The 22,163-nt window shown below is 39.0% G+C and overlaps 1 protein-coding gene across 1 annotated transcript in view; it reads right to left on the bottom strand.

The window, feature by feature from the left end:
• The window catches only part of ca10a (carbonic anhydrase 10 (inactive)a), a 322,758-nt gene that overhangs the window by 279,922 nt on the left and 20,673 nt on the right, over positions 1 to 22,163 (bottom strand). The window contains exon 2 of the mRNA XM_086304920.1: positions 2,517 to 2,591. Within this exon, the coding sequence (XP_086161046.1) occupies positions 2,517 to 2,591 (75 nt within the window). The remainder of the gene's footprint in view (positions 1 to 2,516; positions 2,592 to 22,163) is intronic.

Below are 22,163 nucleotides of genomic sequence, written 5' to 3'. Positions count from 1 at the left end.
CCGATCCAATCTGACAGGGGTCCCAAAGCCGCTGATTCGCAGTGAAGTGTCACTGTCCATATCGGTCAGCCATGTCTCGGTAAGCGCCATCAGACAAGCCTCCCTGTATTCCCGTAGATGAAGCACATTCCCTTGTAATTCATCCGTTTTGTTCCTAAGAGATTGGACATTGGCCAGAATCATAGAAGGCAGAGGAACACGATTCTTCCTCCGAAGTTTTCTTACACGCTGACGCACGCCGCCTTTCTTTCCGCGTTTTCTCAAGCGGCGGGGCTTTCCAAAATTAGTCTTTGACCGGGGAAATAAATCCTCACCAAGAAGCACATCTGGTCGAGCATTAGAAGAGTCGTACATAGACAAGCAGGACCACCATAATCCAAGTAGTTCCTCGCGTGTATAAGTGATTGTCAGTGAGAGTGAATGACTCCAGGTGAATATCGCCAACAACAATAAAACTAAGGTGTAGAAGATCTCCATGTCGGCAAAAAGTTAAAACCACGGTTAAGAACAGAGTTAAAACAAAGTTAAAAACAAAAAGAGAAAGAAAATGCCAATAAATGCCAATAAACACCTGCTGCAGGTCGCCACAAGAGCAGCGCCCATCTCACAGCTGACCTGGACTCCAAATCCTCGCATTTATTCTCCAATGTGGCCAACTCCTTTGACATCGCATCCACTTTGGCTTGGAGGTGGACAATATCATCCGTGCATGTGGAGAGAGACTGTTCCATCTCCATAACTGTGCTCCTGAGGCCAGCGAATTCCTGCCGCATGGTAGTTATATTTGAGGAAAGGTCCGTTTTTAGTTGCTGTATATCGGACCTGATAGACGTGAGATTCTCCGCAAACGCTGCCGTCAGTTCCTTTTTAAACAGTGCTGAAATTTCTTCACGAAGTTCAGAGAGGAGTTCAGCTTTCGTGAATTTTTCCGTATCGACGAGCGGCGTGTCGGGTGACCCAGGCAGTGGCGAAGTTTTACCACGAGGCGGGGATGCAGTGTTAGCAGCAGGCTGCAAGTTCGGCTGAGAGGTGCTTGCGCTCTTATTAACATTGTAAACACAAAAAGCAAAAACAGTCTTGTCTCGTAAATATACAAAAAGAAAAAACCCGTCAAAATGTGCCTGGAAATGCTAGATAATAACTAGACTCTGCAGGAGCTACGCTCGGTGCGACCTACGCCATAGTCACATAAACCGGAAGTGTGTCCTGCTACCTTATTACGCTACTGAATCCGTTTGAGTGATTTGAAATCATGACATTTTCATCTTCATACATAGAGAGAAATATTGGAGAATTCTGCAAAACCTCAAATCACAACCAATTTTGTTTTTCTTATTATACCCTCACTGAACACTTAATAAAGTTTTGTTATATCTGTCTATCCTTGCTAAAAAATAGCCAAACCAATATCTATTACAAATTTTCCTATGATAATATATGCCTTTCAACAAAAATAGATTTTGAAATGATGAGCAGAAACCCATCCAATCCAGTAGCAGTCTAGGATTTGTAATAACTTCACAGCTTGTGAACCAAGTGTAAGCAGCATTTTAGCTGTCTTGAAACTATGACCTGTGAATGTGTATGTAGGTTACACAGTAACTGTACACTGGTAACTGTTATGTTATTGTATGCACAACAAGAGAGAATTTTTAGATACCACGCTGTGGCCCAGATATACAGAAGGTTTTCTTTGGTATCAGGTACCCGATGCACCAGCCTATTACACTGGCCAGAAAATATAATGAACAAAGGAAGGCCAAAAAAAAAAAAAAAAAAAAAAAAAAAGCACAAAGATTCCAGGACCAGAAAGTGCACCAATCCAGTCTCTGGGATTTTAAACCTTTGCAAAAGCACTGCCTGCCCTTCAAACTCAGTCTTTAAATTTTCTGTAAAAAGGGACTATTATCTCTTGCCAGCTGATATTGCAGTGGCAAGTTTGCCAGGGTATTGACACCAACGGATACCTCATGAGTAACAGGGAGTTGACAAAACAGCCTTAGGGTGAGTTACCTCTAATTGCTCCTTAATACTTCCACTTTCATCGTGTAAAGATTCACTGCTCACATTTAACCTTCAGGTAAAGTTCGCTTTGATGCTAGTACAAGAGTAGAAATTAAATGTCCTCTATTTCAATTTTCCTAATTGCTCTTTTTGCATGCAGACATTTAGTCCTCATAAAGACAGAGATTGCATCATCTACACACACACACAACTCAAAAGCACCAAAGCTAAGCAGAAAATACAACCTCTGGGAAATAATTGGCATGCAGATACAAAACAAGATGGAAAAGTTGGGAGGATCAGTGAGCTGCTATCAATCAAAAAGACGTGTTAGCTGTGAGAGTAGGGCAACGTTGCCCGATGTAATCTTAAATGTGTAGTAATCACTGACTTCTGGATCAAACACACACTATACATGTGCACTATATATATTATATTTAAAGTACATGCAGGAAAATCTGTATTGTGAAAACTATATGCATCAAAGTGCTGCACACAGTTTTGAAGCATACCTGGAACAAAGCTCCCCTGCACCACCTCCTTGTATGCCCACCATCCTTCATGAATTTTTGGTGGATTTGGCTGTGCTAAAGGGGGAGAGAAGAGACACAGCAACAGGGACATCAGTTACTTGTATCTGAAATGTAAACAATGAAGCAACGATGATTTTTTTCCCCCAGCCTAACTGTAATATACTCTGTTAAACTCTTATAAACAACAGGGCTTAGGAAATAGTTTCAACCTAAACGCACACATGTGTATACACTTAGCAAGCTGTTGTGTGATCCAATGACTCCATAGACATTAGTACAAATTTTATTATTTTATGTTGTGTCAACTGTAGACAAAGGACTGGAAGGCAAAGGCCTAGAAGTCTGGGCACAAAGAAAAAGTTGTGAGTGAGAATTACTTTTTTTGGAATCATACTTTTTTGGATCTTAATTCCCCCACAACCCCAACTCTTCATTTACTAATTAAACACCAAAATTAAGGCCTAATTTAATGTCGAGATGTTGTCCTGATTGTTTCTCTTTAATGGATGTTGAGGTGGTTGAACAACCCTCTTCCTTCTGTTATCACTTCCAAAATCCTTGTTGCAGTAACACTGGAGAGCAGGTTCAATTTCATTGGAGTTGGCCTAAAGCATTGCATCGACCAACCAAATAGGACTATGTCAGTCTTTCCAGACTATTAGAAGACTGCACCCTCTGCCCAGCTCTTCTAGACTGGCAACCCCCCCCCCCCAAAAGAACCCAAAAAGACCTAAATTGCAACAGGTTTCTTTTTATGTAGTCTGTTTTATTTCTTTTGGCTAATGCTACTACCATGAGACTGACGAAGACGGAATACACACTGATCTCTTTATTCGTGTTAAAAAAATAATGCAACTAACATCAGTGAGGTTACTGGTGACCCATTTACAGCGATATGCAACAGTTTGGGCATCCCTGATAATTTTCATGATTTTCCTTCATAAATCAGCACTGTCATCTAATTATATCATATAGCAAATGAACACAATGATATTTAAGTGAAATTAAGTTTATAGGACTTACAGAAAGTGTGCAATAGTTACCTAAACAAAATTAGGCAGGTGCATAAATTTGGGCACCCCAACAGAAAAATCCACCACAGATTTTCAAGTTTTTCAATATTCAGGTCTGGAGATGGCCATTCCAGAACATTGTACTTGTTCCTCTGCATGATTGCATTAGCAGATTTTGAGCAGTGTTTAGGGCCATTGTCTGGTTGAAATATCTAGCTCAATATCCGGCACAACTTCAACTTTGTCACTGATTCTTGAACGTTGCTCTCTGTATTATTGTATGGTATACCTTACAATATAAAGTGCCTCGAGGCGACTGTTGTTGTGATTTGGCTATATAAATAAAATTGAATTGAGTTGAATTAAAAGAATCTGCTGATATTGACTGGAATCCATGGGACTCTCAACCTCAAATTTTACTGTGGGTAGCAAGTCTTTCTCTTGGAATGCTGTGTTCTGTTTCCTCTTGTTATGCCCAAATAACTCAATTTTAGTTTCATCAGTCCACAGGACCTTATTCCAAAATGAAGCTGGCTTGTCCAAATGTGCTTTAGCATACCTCAAGCCACTCTGTTTGTGGCATGTGTGCAGAAAAGGCTAATTCTGCATTACTCTCCCATACAGCAGCATCCCCTTGTGCAAAGTGGGCTGAATAGTTGAATGATGCTGGCCACCTTAAATACCCTTTCTCATGATTGGATTCGCCTGTGTGTGTAGATCAAGGATCAGGGAGCTTACCAAACAAATTTTGTGTTCCAATAATTAGTGCTAAAGGTATTAAAATCATTAAATGGCAAGGGTGCCCAAATTTATGCAACTGTATTTTGTTTAAGTAACTATTGCACACTTTTTGTAAATTCTAAAAAGTTTATTTCACTTCTCAAATATAATTTTGTTCATCTGCTATATGATATATTGCTGAAATTGCTGATCCAAACAACCAATGATTTATGAAGAAAAATCATGAAAATTATCAGGGATGCCCCAACTTTTGCATACCACTATACTACCATGTACTGGAGAGCTGTATTCCCTGAACCTTTTACTATAAGGTCACAGTGGTAACGACGGCACTTACAACCAGCTGGGGCCATTCTGTGTCTAGTTTGCAAGCTCACCATGTGCCTCCATGGGCTCTCTCAAGACATTAGGTTTACTGGCAAATTATAAATGGCCAGTAAACCTAATGACCACGAATCATTGTTTGCCTCTGTGTGCTCGCATAGTGATTGTTCGGGGTGTACCTCGCTTGCGAGCACCTTGCAACCCTGAATTGTATAAGTGGAAGAAAACGTATGTATAGATAGATGTTGGGAAGTTAGTCAGATAGACATCATAAAAAATATCAAAACTTCTACAAAGCTGATTAACTTTTGATCAGAAACCACACACACACACACACACACACACACACACACACACACACACCTCAACAGTGCTGATTTGATTTGAAGAAAATAGTTTTACCATTGGCTCCAGAACTTGGTGAACCATAACATAATTAATTTCCTTGTTAAAGTAATGCAGTGCATTAGGGCTGCTCGATTATGGCAAAAATGATAATCACGATTATTTTCACTGAAATTGAGATCACGATTATTTGACGATATTTATTTAACCCTTTAAGACCTACCATAGAACCAAGTCCACCAGAGCTTATATTATTTTATTTTTTTTTACATGTTGTAGTGCCATTTGTGGGAGCATTTCAAGTTGCTATACATCAATACAACTGTTATAGCCCATATTTTAATAATATGTATGCATTAAGTCCATAGTAATTACATAAATTGCAAAAAAGTGCAATAAACTACAAAAAAAATTGAAAATCGCTTTTGTTTTATTTACATATATTTCTACTTGGAGAAATTTAAGAGGTTTATCCCTCAAAACTTTAAATACAATAAAGTTGCAAAAAAATAGTTTCCCACCACAGGAAATTTATTTTGAGTGTCTTCATAGTTTTATTTTGGAGATACAGCAATTTTTATATACTGCAGGAAAAACAAAAAACAATCCTATGATGCAAATTTGCAAAGAAAACAGCATGTGCATCATTTTACTGTGGGAAGTGTTACGAACAGCTGATAGGAACGGCAAAGCGTGTTTCTGGAATATTATGTTTTTGTTCCTGCAAGCGCTTTTTATGCAATTTTTGCAAAGCTATATGTGGAACGAAACCGTGACCTAGGACAAGCTGATGGCATAAGATGTAAGTACAACTCCTCCGGTTTCATATGCAAAACAAATTATTGCGCTAGCTTACACGGTTCAGATTCTACAGGGATTTAACAATAGTTACGCAAAACGGAGCGTGCTGCTCTGACCGGCTTTAAAGGGTTAACAATGACTTTAAAAAAATAATATAAAATGGTGTGCAACACCACTGAAGTTTTTTTTTTTTTTAAACTCTCTTTTCAACCAACGGCAGTCACTCTCCAAATAACTTCTGCTTAGCTTTCCGAGCTTCCCTCGGGTCCTCTTAATCAGCGGTCTCCACCCTTTTTTGCGCCACGGACTGGTTTATGCCCGACAATATTTTCACAGACGGCCTTTAAGGTGTCGCGGATAAATGAGGGAGGGGCTAATAATCGGCTCAGTCATTTTTAATGATCGTTGAAAGCCCAGATCGTAATCGTGATTAAAATTCGATTAATTGAGCAGCCCTACAGTGCATGCAAATTTTCTCCATTAAAATATCTGTTTTATCATATTATTGTAATCAAAGCAAGTAATTCTAGTTTCCAGAACTGCATCATTGAACAACACAGTAGCCTACAAAGCAAGCCACAGTCAGCTATTGCCACTTTACACTTTGACAAGGTAGGTAGTACCAAGGTAGTACAAAATTAATGACTTAATTTAATTATTTGAAAAAATTATGTGAAAATGACGTTAGTTTCATTTAAAGCAGTTAGTGGCAGTGACCTGCTTTTTCTAATTAATGTGAAACCAGCTATACTGGGGAACATGACACTGGCAACGATTTTACTGTGGAGAGAAGGAGAAAGGCTGTTAGTCACAACAGCAGTTTTGGAGGTTAGCACAGACTCAAAAACAAGAAGTGGGGACCTCTTGCAATGTGCTCTCTGGGGAGGTAAGCAGTGAATGAGTCTCTGGGGCCTTGGGAAATGCTTTTGGAAGAACAGTAATCCAAGAGGTATTGTTGTCAGTCAACCCAGATGCAGGAATAGATGTGGGCCTTATGGAGGTTGCCCTCTGAGTTAGTTTGGGTGGAGGGCTAAAGGAATTGTAGTTCAGTGTGACCAGGATGTAGCTCCTCAGTTCATCAGGCAGTCAAAATTCACAAATGCCTTGGCCCCTCTTTGAAGTGGTCCCTATATATACAGTGGTCCCTACAGTGGTCCCTTGTTTATTGCGGGAGTTATCTATATAACTGTTTGTGACAAACACAGGAAACCCTTTTCTTGCTGGGTTGCTGGGTGTGTTATTTAAAATATCTAACTTTTTATTGCAAAAACGGACATGGGTCATACACATCAAGGCAGGCAGCAAAGCATACAAACCAGGCAAGGTTAAGTAAAAGACAAAATCCCCAAACATGCCACAAGCTCATACAAATAGAAACTGACTATTACCTAATATTAGATATTATATTATATTATTTGCTAACAAAAATAAATTACCTTCTATTGCTTGGTAATTATTGTTATGGTTAGTAAAATACTGTCTGAACCCCTGTGAGTGCTAGTTGTGTTGCCCTTATCTAGAGTTTGTATTACAATCTGTGTTGTGCTGGAAACCAGTCATTTATTGACCTTGGCAATTAGTGGACTCCTACTTGATTAAAGAGACTACCCTCTTTAAGACCCCATTCAAGTCCCAGCCAAGTGTAAATATGTTAAGCTGCAGATGTGAGAACGCCCTTGGTAAAAAAAAAAAATTTCACACTTTGTTGTGTGGTTTCTGAAATGAGAATGTTGCTCTAAACCTGTATGACAGATCTGGCTGGCCACAGACTCTTACTGACCTGAATTCTATTTAGCATTGAACCAGCTTATTTCATCCCTGCTTGGGAATGAGGCAGCACTCAATTCAACCGTTGCCAACCTCCCATAAAGCCAAAGGAGACAGTCTCAGTAAACAGTTTATTTTCATAAAATATCAAAGCTCTTGCATTGATATTCATTGAAGGGCTTGAGCAATTCATAAGCCCAACCATGCAGGAAGAGAGGGATGGAGGAGCGTGACAGGACAGCAGGGCAGGTACAGGATGGACTCAGAAAGGGAGGAAAGGGGAAAGAAAAGAAGAGAACGTCAGAATGGAAGAGATGCAGAGGCTAAACTAGAAGTGCCAAAGTGCATCCATAAATTAAACTTGACCTTGCCAACAGCTGTGCTTACTGACTTATGAGACCGTTATCTCTCCCATTCTGTGTGTGTGTGTGTGTGTGTGTGTGTGTGTGTGTGTGTGTGTGTGTGTGTGTGTTGTCATTAACTGGCTCAAAGTAGGTAACAAAGAGGGAGTCCACACAAGAAATTCACTTGTGTGAATGGGAGGTTCGTGAAAAGCTAAGACAAAATAAAATCCATGCAGTAAAATATGTCAAATTAAGCAACATGTTAGCCGTTAGGGCTGCTGCTGCTACTCTGCTGTCAACAGTAGTATTGCAACAACTAGCAATAATCCCTAGCAGTCACAGGAGGGTGCCTTTGGTAGCACCAGCCATGGAGCAGTGCAGGTGGACTGAGGGAGGGACAGAAGAAGGTGAAATTAATGTGGTAAGAAAATAAATGGATGGAGATAATTAAGGTCAAATTAATGTCTTCTTTGACCATGAGCCACTCCTAATAGCTTTAAGTGTAACTTTTAATGTCACAAGATGCAGTGCAATGCAACTAAGAACTAACGCAACAATAACTGTGGCAACCTGATTAAAAATCTGTTTCAATATCAATTATCAAACAAAATTAAATCTATGCTTTTATACATGTCTCTCTCTCTCTCTCTCTATATATATATATATATATATATATATATATATATATATATATATATATATATATATATATATATATATATATATATATATATATATATATATATATATACATACACACACACACACACACACACACACACGGGCTAGGCACATTAACACATTATTTACTAGTCAACTAAAGAAAAAAAGGTGACTAACAAACTACTCTAAAACGTTAAATTAGGATGTGCAATTTAATTAAGACGTGCAATTTAACTGTGCAGCACCCCGCATTGCACATCATCAACATTTCACGCTATACTCCAAGAAAAACACTTAAAATAAACCAATGTTATATACGATATTAAAACATGTTACTACAGCTCATGTATTACTAAAATAATAAAACAACTAAAATATGACAAAATAGCAACATTTGAAAAATAAATAAACTGTGACTGAGAAGTGTGGCATATCGTGCCATGTGTTATGAAAAATGCACAATGTTAGAAAATTCATTACAACGACTTTAATAGCATTTAAAAATATCAAAACAATAAATCATCCAGCCATTTTCTCTCACTTATCTGAAGACTTCCCCCTCGCCACATCCTCCTTTCCCAGGCCCAGCCGATAAATGTAATCTCTCCAGCGTGTCCAGGAATGACAGCCATCTCCTTTTGAGGAGAAGTAGCACTTTACCTGAGACCTTCCGGAATGAGGGAACTCCTCACTCAACTGCTAAGGGAGAGCCCATTCGCTTCCACTTGTATCTGCAATCTCATTCTAATAGTGTTAACAAGGTTAACACTACAAAGATAAGGCCTAGATTTGGTTTCTCAACAACCATGCGCCATATGGTGGCAGAGGGCTGCATAACATTTAGGACATAATAATTTACCGGTTTTAGGCATCAATTAAAATTTTAACAGTTAGATTAAATCACTAGTAAGTAATTAGTTGGCTAGTCAACTAATTGCACATCCCAATTAATTGACAATTATTTTACCGCACATTAAAGCAGTTTTTCAAAATCATTATTATTTTGAAAGTCTGTGACATTTTCATTTTAAAACTGTTCCTGACTGCAGCGTTGATAGCACTAAAGTTATTTGCAAACACTGCAAGGTTGAGTTTTCTTGTCACCAGAGTACTTCAAGTCTAAAGGATCACTCAATGCACTACACAGTATTGATATTAGCAAATCACACACCCAAACATACTGTGGCAGGAGGCTTCAGCAGACTACGTTGGATGCAGTATGTAAGGACATCTAAGCATGTAAGTATAGATAAACAAAAGTAAGACAAGCTAACAAACGCCATACCAAAGTGGATAGCTAAAAAAATGTAGGCCAATTAGTGTTGTCGAAGATATTGGTCTAAAGGAATGTTCTTAGGATCCCAACAAATGTAGAGATGTATGAGCCTCCTTCAAGACACATCATCACAAGAAGAATATACGAGTTGTAATTACCTAAGGTTTAAAGTGGAGTACTGATGAACAACGGAAGCCGTGTTCACAAAATGTCTCTTTTCTGTATTGAAAACAGAAGAACAGAAGAAGACAGACATTTTGCTGAAACATGTGCAGAACATTTTATTCACGTTGCAAAGCAACTAAACAACTTTAAACACAGCCCAGCAAGAGTTACAGAATTTGAACAGCAACAAACTTACACAAACAAAAGAAAGAGTCACTTATACAAAACATTTCCACCAGATGGAATTAAATTCTGGACATGATGAAAACTATCTGCAGACACCAGCAGACACTCAAGGATGTCCACACAGAACACCAAGATTGCAAGATTGTCCATTTCAGCTGTAGTTGGCAAAGTGCAGATGTTAGAAACACTACTGAAACCCTGCAGGAAGGTTTTACATCATTTATTTCTTACTGTGTGTGTGAGAGAGAAATAGCGTCTGTCATGGTCCTGGGTCATGTGACCCAGTATTCTGTGTTTGTTGGTGTTTTTGTTATTCTTTTTAGTCTAGTTTCATTTCAGTTTATCTAGTTACATTCTGCCATGTTTCATGTCCAAGTTTTCTTTGTTTGTCAAGTTCAAGTCATGTCTGTCTCCTTAGGTTTCCCGTTTTATTTTGAAAGAGCTTTGTGTTTTGTGTTTATTGTATTTAGTTTCACGTGTCCTGTCATTATGTTAATAGTTGTCAGCTGTTTTCCCCATGTGATTCTACTTCCCTTGATCATTCCTTATGTGTACACATAAGGAATGATCAAGGGAAGTAGAATCACATGGTGTGTTTCCGCTCAGTCAGTGTCAGATCGTCTGTTAACCTCACCACAGTTTTCATAGGTTTACCTCATTGTGTCACTGTTTCCTAGTTTACTCAGTGTTCATAGTTTTGACATAGTTCGTTCACTGAGTGTCACGGCCTTCTGTTAACACAGTGTTCATAGTCTCCTTAGTTTCCCTAGTTTCATGTTTTTCTTCTGCAATCAGCCACAATAAAGGCTCGCTTTATTTTTGAAACTACGTCTTGTCTCCACCGTGTCTGTATCTGGGTCTACCTCATTCTTCACACCGGCGCACCCCGCCGTGACAGCGTCTGTATGTGTGTGTAAATATAGCATGAATATTTAGAGGACATTTTTGTGCATATAGAAGTAAATGAATGCACTACATTTTCATTTTAAATGTTTTTCTTTTGTATTTTTTCTTTTGCAGGTATGAGACTAAACTTCTGGGAGGAAAAAAGTATGTTTCATGCTCTGTGGTTCTGCCTGCTTTTTGTGAACTCTCTTGGGTCATGGAGAGCTCAAATGATGACCCTGCCTACATGATCTTCAGTCAGAACAGACCTGGAGACACACAAAGAAAATATCAACATTGCATAACTGAAAATTGCTACTGCACTGGACCCCGATTCAAGGACTTCAAGTATATGCACAGAGCTGACAGAGGTGAAGTTTTGGTCTCAGTCGCCAACATGCTCAAGGAACAGAGGGTTGCTGGAGAGAAACTTGTGGAAGCAACAACATGTCACCACCAAAGAAAAGGTTAGCTGTATTGGCTCCTATGTCAGTTTGATTCAGAACAGGAGGAATACTCAGCTTCGAGTGTGCTTTGATACATCGATACAGGAGAGCCCACCATCAGTACAGAGGCCTGTCCATTAGAGTGGTGGTCCAAGCATACAGCAGCAGGCTGTAGTGATGGGTCGGTCGTGAACGATATGGCTCTTAGAGCCGGATCTTTGAAGCGAACGATGCGAGCCGGCTCGTGGGTTTTTTTGTTTTTTTTTTCCCCCCTTTCTCCTGCCCTCTCTTTCACTTTTTTTCGCTTTACACTGCAAGTCCCTTGTGTTTGCGCTGAGCAGAGACGCCAAACAGAGCCTTGCGTTTGCGCCCCTTCCCCCCTCTGCTCAGCGCTGAGCTAAGGGGGCGGGTACGGTAGTTGCAACAGCAGTAGCACACAACAAGAGCAGGAGGGAGAGGGAAAGAAAGAGAGCCGGAAGCAACAACAAGAGACAACACCGTCACATTGGAAAGGTACAGTAAAGAAAATGAGTGACACGAAGAAAAGAAGCAAAGTCTGGAGCCATTTCAATCTTATTGACAAAACAAAGGCAGAGTGTAGAGTCTACAAGAAAAGGATATAATATAGAGCCGGCTCCACAAACAACATGCACAGGCACCTAAGTTGTCAGTTCTCCACCCATCAGTGCAATGGGAAGATAAAACACAGTCAGTTGAGTGTGATATTAATATTTCTAAATGCCAACCTTTCCCTTAATTAAAGATCTGGGCGTTCTTTTTTTCCCCCTTTTTCCCCATGTTTTAGTTTATATTTAATTGTGTTGTGGTTTGCAGTGTTTTGTGTTGTTTCACTTTAAATTTCTTTAAAAGGAAAAAGCTTAAAATTTAAGTAGTTAAAAGTTGAAATGTATGAAATGTAAATAGTTGGTTTTTGTATTTTATAATTGATTTATTACTCCAAAACGTACAAACTGGAGCATGTACAAACTCCAAAACACAACGGAAGTGCTCTAGGATGCTAGGGGGTGTGTTGAGCTTTTGTTACCTAGTGGCTACACAAGCCAGAAGTACCAACAATCGGATTGGGTGTGTGGTAGTAATAGGTAAATGAAGTTGTTTTTTTTATTTAAATTATTTGAATATATATATATATATATATATATATATATATATATATTAGGGGTGCAACGATATTCGTATCGATATTGAACCGTTCGATACAGTGCTTTCGGTTCGGTACGCATATGTATCGAACAATACAATTTTTTAAAAAAATTAAAATTTTTTTTTTTTTTTTGTCCCGTTTGGATCTATAGCCATCAGAATTGTTGTCTTGAGGCCAAGAAAGATGCCAAGCGGATTTATTTTACCAAGTGGATCATCATATTGGTCCATTTGATTGACCTTTATTATAATTATGAATTTATTTTATTTTCAGTTGCAAACAGGACAGACATGACTGTGGGATAGGACAGGGGGAAAGAATGAAAGAAAGAGGGGAGAGAAAGAAAGAAAACCAAAGGGGAGGGAAAAAAAAGAACAATACAAAATTTGTAATTTTTTTTATCAACTTTCCTTCTGACGATGCTGTCTGTGTTGAGCGCTCAATGAATCTGCGTTCAACTACTCCGCCTAGGCTGCACTGTCCAGCGCAGATCCACTGAGCGCTCAACACAGACAGCATCATCAGAAGGAAGAGCGCAGGGCAAGCTAGCGAGACAGAAAGTTAAGCTGTGCTAAATAACCAGGGGTGCACATAAGTGGTGCACATTCGCTGTCAAAATAAAAAACACGTACAAGGGTTAGGGTTAAATTTAAAAACTGTACTTTTGAGTTAAAATATATATTTATAATTTTAATAAATGACAAATTAAAAAGGCATGAACATTTTTTTTGTATCGAAAAAATATCGAACCGTGACACCAAAGTATCGAACCGAACCGTGAATTTTGTGTATCGTTGCACCCCTAATATATATATATATATATATATATATATATATATATATATATATATATATATATATATATATATATATATAAAAATATATATATATATAAATATAAATATATATATATATATATATATATATATATATATATATATATATATATATATACACACACACAAATAATTTAAAAAAGCACGGTGGCAGCACGGTGGTTAGTACTGTTGCCGCACAGCAAGAAGGTCCTGAGTTCAATTCCAACATCAGGCCGGGGTCTTTCTGTGTGGAGTTTGCATGTTCTCCCCGTGTTTGCGTGGGTTCCCTCCGGGTACTCCGGCTTCCTCCCACCGTCCAAGGACATGCACATAGTGGGGATAGGTTAATTGGATAACCTAAATTGTCACTAGGTGTGAATGTGCGAATGAAAGTGAGTGCGAATGGTTGTCTGTCCCTGTGTGTTAGCCCTGCGACAGACTGGCGACCTGTCCAGGGTGTACCCTGCCTTTCGCCCTATGACAGCTGGGATAGGCTCCAGCGCCCCCCGCGACCCTGAAAAAGGATAAGCGGAAGCGAATGGATGGATGGATGGATATATATATATGTGTGTGTGTGTGTGTGTGTGTGTGTATTAATACAAAAACAATAGACATATGCATTCGATTGTGTAATTTAAGTGATCTAGGTAGCTCTGTTTTGGAAGTTCAGTTAACGCTAGAAATGTGTTTTGGAGTTTTTACGTGCTTTGTCTCTAGGGGCCCCCATAACTATTTATATACAAACATACATAAAGAAAACCACGTTTTTATACATTACTAATTCCTTTTGTGCATAATTTTATATTGTTGTTGATAATTAATTAATTAAAGCAACAAAACAACCTAAAGAGCCGGTTGGGAGCCGAAAGAGCCGGCTCTTTTTAGTGAGCCGAGCCGAAAGAGCCGGTTCTCTAAAAAGAGCCAGAAATCCCATCACTAGCAGGCTGGCCTCCATTGCATTTAAGTACTTGGCAATGCCTGCAACATCCATACCTTGTGAAATGGTTTTCTCTGTTGCCTGTTGCCATCATATTTTACAGATAAAGAGTTTCTTTATCATCAGAAAATTTAAATGAGCTTGTGTGTCTTAGCAACTGTTTTGGTGCAGAGGAGTAAGAAAATGTCAAGTCAGAGAAACAGATAAATGCAGTTAATTTTGTCAACTCAACCTGGATTACTGAAAGTGGGTTTTTTTTCTCTTGTTTTTGACTGAGATTCTAAAAGGAAATCCAATACAACCATTGAGTTCACAGACAAAAAAGTCCCTTGCACAGTAAATTAACTTGAACATAGACTGTTTATACTAGGTTTGTATCTGCCCCAAGGAGTGGCATGCAGACTGGAACAGACAGGGATCGAACCACCAACCTTTCAATTAGCAGGTGACCTGTTCAACAACAACTACACCGTTCCAAACCTCACTAGACGGAGTTGTAAAGGAAAAATTCTTTCAATTTTAGTGCACTGATTAGCCAAACAGTCTTACCGTGTACTTGAAGCTCTCTTACCCCAACAGGCAAAGTTGGGTCAACAGAGTGGTATTCTTTTACACATCCTAACTGTGACATTATCAGACATGCATTGAGAGGAGCCACAGAGAAGTGGCTGCGTGTTTACGGCTCACTGACCACATAAATGTGCACCTAACAAGAACACACTCTTCATTTGCTCACTTTTACTGTACTGTGCAGTGTCTCATCTCCAGAGATGGGCAGTAACCCGTTACTTGTAACGCGTTACTGTAATCAGATAACTTTTTTCAAGTAACAAGTAAAGTAAGGGATTACTATCGCAAAAACGGTAATTAGATTACCGTTACTTTCCTGTAGGAACGCTGCGTTACTAAAACCGTGATTTTTTTTGCGAGAATGTCTCATGACAATGACATAAGCGAGTGCGATGTTCATGACAACAGCTGTGTGCAGATTAACAATGGATAATATATCGAGTGCGGGAGAGAGTATGAGCGTGCAGCGTTAAAGCGTGGAAGTACTGACCTTACTTTGAGTTTGATTCCATAAAAAGTGACAAAAACATTAGTGTCCGTTGTGCGTGGGAAGAAAACTTCTTTTTACAGCGAAAAAAGAAACCCTAAACAAGCACCGAGTGCGCAACGACGTAATGGGAAATTCACAGAGAAACTCGCAGATTCTTCAACTGACCGCTGCGGCACACCTGCACCAGGGTAAACCTCCGCCTACCTCACTCCTGCTTTACAGGTGAAAATAGAGCAAAAGGACCGCTGAGTCTTTGACTTTATTTATTTTCTGCTGTGTTTTACTTGCATCTATTTGAAAGACTGAGTGTAAACACAAAAAATATTTTATTTTATGTGCTGGAATGTGCAGAAAATGGGTTTAAATATTAAACAAATTTCTTCCAGAATGTTACATTTTTACTTGATGCATAAAGTTAAAAGATTAAAACTGATAAAACAAGTTTAAAAAAAGAGACTTTTCCATTTGATTATATTTTGTATGATGGATTATGCAGAAAAAGTAGAATTGGGCTGAAAGATCTATCGCTTTATCACCTATTCAGGTTGTAAATAGTGTTTTTAAAAAGTAACTATGTAATTAATTACTTTTGAAAATAAGTAATCAGTAAAGTAATGGGATTACTTTTTTGGGGAAGTAATCAGTAATTAGTAACTTGACCAACACTGCTCATCTCTATGTCACACTATTTCTCCTCTACCAAATACCACAAAACAAGAAAAAAAAATCTTTTTTTGTGTACTTGAAGAAAGCAGAAAACTAGAGTTTAAAGAAGGTGAGTACATCTGTCATCTGTGGCCTCTGATCCTATTGAACTAAATATAGTCTTAGCTTTCTAATCAGTGGCCTTTTCTGCTTTGTGACTCACAGAAATGAATATTATGTTAAATAAAATATTATAAGTTGTTTTTGTGATAACGTAGCAAATTGTCCTACATCTTGTGCTGCTTTGCAAGTTTTTTTTATATTTTTACTAAGCCTAATTAAATTTCTGTCCCCTGAAAAATACATTGAGGGATGAGTTTTCTAGACATCTGAAAAATGGTGAAGAGTAAAAGAATACAATTCCTCCACACGCCAAGAAACACGTCTGACAACCAGCAGATTCAAATGCAAAAAAAAGTCACCACAGAAAGCATGACACACAACCCTATCAAAAATAATACAAACTGAAATCAAAGGAGCACTTGATCTTCACAGTACAACACAAAGTACAGTAGTATTTATTATTGATGTTTTCTTGTTCATTGTTTTGAGATGAGTTGAAAACGAAATGTATTTGTTCCTGAATAGGAACAAATACTTTTTTTTTCCCTTTCCTTTGTCTGAAATTTTGAAGGGAGCATCTGGTTGTGGCCGGTTTATGTTCTTTCCACTTTCAGATTATGGACTGAAGAGCGCTTACTTTTGGATTCCGTTCTAGTTTTGTAGCCCATTCCAGCCTTGTGCAGGTCTGCAGTCTTGTCCCTGACAACCTTTCACGGCTCTTTGGTCTTGCCCATGGTAGTGGACGATTTGTAATGGAAGAAACTCAGTGTGTGAACAGGTATGCTTATGCTTGATAGTTAGTGGATGGTTAAAATGAGTTAGAATTGTAGTCGTTATAACACCTACGTAAAAGCACCTAAGTAAAAGACATCACTTACTTTTCAATTGAAATGAGATGCAATAGTGTTGTCTTTTGAAAGGGCATGACTGGCCAGCCAAATTAAGTCCAGAAAACAATGACCAATAAAGCATCGCCTTTAAATACTACTGACTCAGTACTATTGGCTGTCATAAAAACCGAAGGCATCACCCTGCCTTCACTTTGTGTTTTGCAGATGCTTTTAATCATGAATTTCCTCAATTTCCTTCCCCAAGCTTGTCTCTTAAAATTATTCTGGTACATGTTGGTTTCATCTCTTCAAAAATTATTTCTAGGACAACCTTTAAGTGTTCTTGCCATAGATGTTTTGAACGGATATTTCCTCACAAAGTAACTCTAATTGTTATGCATAAGGTTCACGTTATTATTCAGCCCTGTTTTAAGAATTCTGGACTATTTAAAATGTTATGATTAAAATGTTAAAACTTTAATTTAAGCAAGTACGCTGACAGGTTGCAACTTCCTCCAACGAGTTGTAAAGGAAAAACCTTAACCCTAACCCTAACTTCAATATTTTATGGTGTTTTTATTACAACATGATGTCAGACTGGTGACATCAGCAGTTTTTGTAATCTGTGTTATTGTGAAGACATACAGTGCTGTATTTTATAAATAATATACATAGTATATATATAACATACTAAAGTGATTGGAGCAGAACTGGCTGAAATCTTTGGCTTCTATAAGTTGTATAAATGTTTAGATTTTGAGATATATTCATGCAGTTTGTGATTTGCTAAACTTGGTGTCATTGTGGTGGACAGACTGCTAACAAAACAGACAGCCAGACAAACAAGACAAACAATCTGAACTGATTACATTCTCGCTCCTTTTGGGGGAGAAAAATATAATGCCAGAATGAATGTTTGAGAATTTATTTGTAAGTTAACATCTGAAAATTTGCCTATTTAGTGTATAGTTAAAATGAAACCCAATCCTAGTCCTATCCTCTACCCATGGATTCATTACCTGTCAGAGCATTATCATTCCCAACGTGTAAAATACAGACAATTTGTCATAGCCCTAGGTGTCTCATAGTAACGTGAAAGGTACTGTTCTGCATCCTTATGAAATGCTCTGGGTTCTCAATTGAATCCAACAGAATGCCAATCGCAGAGGTAAAACACGCTTCAAGCAGAGGCTCCAGCTGTTCATTCCAGCTCTAACCCTAACCTTAACCCTAACCTTAACCATAATCTTAACCCTATCACATAGTGTTTTCCAAAGAGATTCAGCATCAGAACGTAAAACACATTTACACATATAGATTAATTCCAACCGGCTCCCATGCCTCTGATCGCGTAATATATCGATGATTTGTCACATTTGTCAGTATGTTACGCGTTGGGATGAGAACATGTTGTACCTGTAGCCTAGTAAATGTTAGTTAAGGAAGTTTCTCCTAACAGCTACCAACCACAGACATTTTATATAATGCATTATCATCTTAGTCAATTAGTTATGTTACTATGAATTCATAACAATAAGTTTTTATCTTGTTTCTTCGTTCTTTGGCTGTGTGGACAAAGGTTCATCCAGTTGGTTTCAAACTTGGTGGGTGTGTTGTCACTAGGGATGGGTATTGATAAGATTTTCACGATTCCGATTCCATTTTCGATTCTGTTTAACGATTCGATTCTTTATCGATTCTCTTATCGATTCTTTTTAAAAAAGGAGAACACTAAGGTCGATTAGCTTAGAACTTTGTTTTATATCTTCTCTTTGAACAAGATAGAAATTTAGGAGTAACATGGCCTTACAAACCCAACAGTGAGATCTTAAGAGATCCAGCCTATGGCCCTTCAATGGGGTGTCACAGGGTCCCCAGGAAAAAAAATTGTAAATGTAAAATAATAACATAAATTATTCTGTAGCAACTACACAAGAATATCCAGTAATGTCCCTGCCTACAATTAAACACATTCACTTACCGAAAATTGGGGCCATCTGCTGTGGCAAATGGCTTCAAGCCTTTTACCACTTTTAGTCACTGCTGGGTGACATTCGTCTATCCCGGCCTGAAAGGAGACGCTAACGGTAGACTGCAGCGAGAACTGCCAGCATCTGAGCCAACCAGACTGTCTGTCTCTGTCATCATGGTCACCTAAATGCAGCGCACAGTAATGGCAGGTTTTGTAAGTGCAGATCGCGCTAACATAATATGCACTGTTAGTTGATTATTTACCTCCCGCATTAACGGGAGAGGACGTGCAAACGTTACCACTGCTGCTGGGTTGAAATTCACGAGTCCGGAGCGGAATTAAAAACATGACATTAATTTAAGGTCATCGCGTGTTTTGTGAGCAAATGCTTCTGCATATTCGTAGTGTTTCCTCCCTTAAATGAAATATCTACTTTGCAAGTATTGCAAGTTGCCCTGTTGTCATCTGTTCTCGTAAAGTATAATCAAACTCTTGAGCGTTTGAGCCACCATGTTTCCTGCCAGGTAAATGACGCTCCGCAACGTGGTGACGTCATTCGGGGCGACTGGAATCGATAAGGGAATCGTTTGCAAAAATGGCAAACAATTCCAAAGAATTGAAACAGTGGGAACCGGTTCTCAGCAAGAACCGGTTTTCGATACCCATCCCTAGGTGTCACAGACTCAAGAAAGGGAAGTGTCAAATTAGAGATCATGTGGATGAGATTTCAAATATTTTGGATTGGGGTGGGTGGAGTATTGGAATTGAATCAATTATCAGATCCATACATTAGCTTTTTCCTCTTCTTTAAGTTCAGTAAATTGCTCCTGTTCATCAGAAAGGAGACATGTCTGTGAAAACTCCTCTCTCATGCTGGTACACTTTGATCCATCCCCCGCCTTCCTGCTCTGCTGTGTTTAGTTGTCATGGTCATATAACTCAGCGGCACTGAGCACAGGCATGCAGGCAGCAGTACTCTACAGCTGTAAATGAAAACACTGCAAACAATGATGCGTGCTGGGAAGTAATTCTCTACTGTGGCAAAACCACCAACTTGTTGTTACAGGCTAATAGAAACAAAGTTGATAAAGATACAGTTTGATGGATTCTTTGCTGCTGGTTTTCTGTTATATGTCTGTTTTAGTTTCATTAAAAAGGAAAAGAGAAAAAACATTCCTCTTGCACCTGGTCAGGTTCAAAGACTGGACAGAAAGTAAGTGAAAAAGTGCCCCAAGAAATTGCAAAACTCCATTCTTGTCCATATACTGTGCATCTAATTGTTTACTGAAATGTGACTTTTCTCGATTTTTAGATTGACCAAATAGCATCTCTGTTGCATTTAAACCTTGACAGAGCAAACACCAGAGTAGATTATTCCAGAAGTAGTGACACAGCAAAGCAAACAGCAACCGTCACAGAAAAAGAAGAGAGTCTGGCTGCCTGGTTAAACACCAGCTTTCTGTGTCTCTGTATCACTCTCCCACTTATTGTAGAACACACTCACTTACTCTCTATCAAACACAGTTTTCCTACTCCTGCTGCAGACACACATCTGCGCAGGATTATCAGATTAGCAGCTGGAGATTTGGCTTCCCTGATAAGGCCTGTGTGTGGGATCGAGAGTAAATTGAGGCTGCTTGGCTGGTGCCACTGTACAGACCAGACAGTACTGCTTTCTGTGCTTGTAAAAAATTCCCTCCCTACCTGCAGTGTAGTGCTGCCACATCATTGCCACCACAGTCACTTTCTTTCATCCAGGCTTCTTTCCAGACCCCTTTCTTCACCAGTCCCTGCTAGCTTCCTCATTGCACTCTCTCTGGCTACAGCATTCCCACACAGATACACATGTACATACACAGTCCACAATCCCATCTCACAGTGGTAAATTACAACTGGCATGTAGGTCTTCTCACTCTAGCTGGTTGATAGAATTCAGATTCCAGAGCAGCAGATGCGATAAGCTGTGGCTGCATAGGGAAAGGATTGGTAGCCACTCTGACATGTTATTGTTACTCTCACATATACACAGATGTGTGTTATTTGTCAATTGTGAGGACTTCTTTTTCTAACAGCATTTAAAACATTTTTTAAAAATATAAAACTACTTACATAGATTGAATGGAAAGGCCTCCCTTTCCTCCTCCTTTTTCCTCCTTCTTCCCCTTCCCTTACTTCTTTCCAATTTTTCTCGCTATTTGCATGTAACTAAATAAAGAAGTATCAGAAACATTTCCACTTTTGTAAGGTTAATACATTTTCAGGTGGAACTGGGGCAAGGTCTAATGAAAACTAAGATTAGCTGCAGACTGTAAGTGACTTTGTAACTGCAGTAGAGCTGGGCGATAGAACGATAACGATATGTATCGCGATATAACTTTTACTCGATAGAGAAATTCAACTATCGCGATAGACCTCGCCGCTCTTGTCCTCTTAAAAAAAAAAAAAGGTCAGCCAATCCAAATTAAGTAGCGCAGAGCCGAACCAATCACAGCCGCAGCGTCACGTCGCGTGACTTGTTACGTACAGCACAAGTGCCAAGCCGCACATGTGTATTTCTTTGGGAAGCAGCCAGCCACCGTACCGCCTGGGTAATGGAGGAAATGAGTGTGCCGACTAGAAAAATCAACCGAGCGTGACCGAAGAGAAAACAGATGATGGTTCCAATGCCGGAGAGATTGTCGAACGGAAGAGCCAAAGAAGTTCCGTAGTGTGAAGGTATTTCGGCTATTTCAAGTCTGACAAAAAACAGAGTAGTGTGCACTGTAAATTGTGCCGAAAGCAAGTCTGGAAATACAATAAACTGGTGCATGCGCTACGTCCACACGTACCCGGGTATTTTTGAAAACGCAGATTTTTCTATGCGTTTGCACAAGAATAAAGTTGTGTTGAAACCAAGCACACCATTGCTTTTCTTGTGACATTACAAATAAGTTTGATGTGTCACATGGCCCTCTTCCTAATGAAAAAACAAACGTTGTATCCAAGATGGCCGACTTCTAAATGGCCTTAAAGGCCGGTCCGTGAAAATATTGTCGGGCATAAACCGGTCCGTGGCGCAAAAAAGGTTGGAGACCGCTGATTAAGAGGACCCGAGGGAAGCTCGGAAAGCTAAGCAGAAGT

The sequence above is a fragment of the Aulonocara sp. 'chitande type north' Nkhata Bay genome, linkage group LG8 (assembly GCF_057382095.1).
Source record: "Aulonocara sp. 'chitande type north' Nkhata Bay isolate Kocher_YH1m ecotype deep benthic linkage group LG8, A_spYH_male_GT1.1, whole genome shotgun sequence".
Lineage (NCBI taxonomy): Eukaryota > Metazoa > Chordata > Actinopteri > Cichliformes > Cichlidae > Aulonocara > Aulonocara sp. 'chitande type north' Nkhata Bay.
Note: the sequence above shows the minus strand (reverse complement) of the source record. Positions and strands in the feature narration are given on the sequence as shown.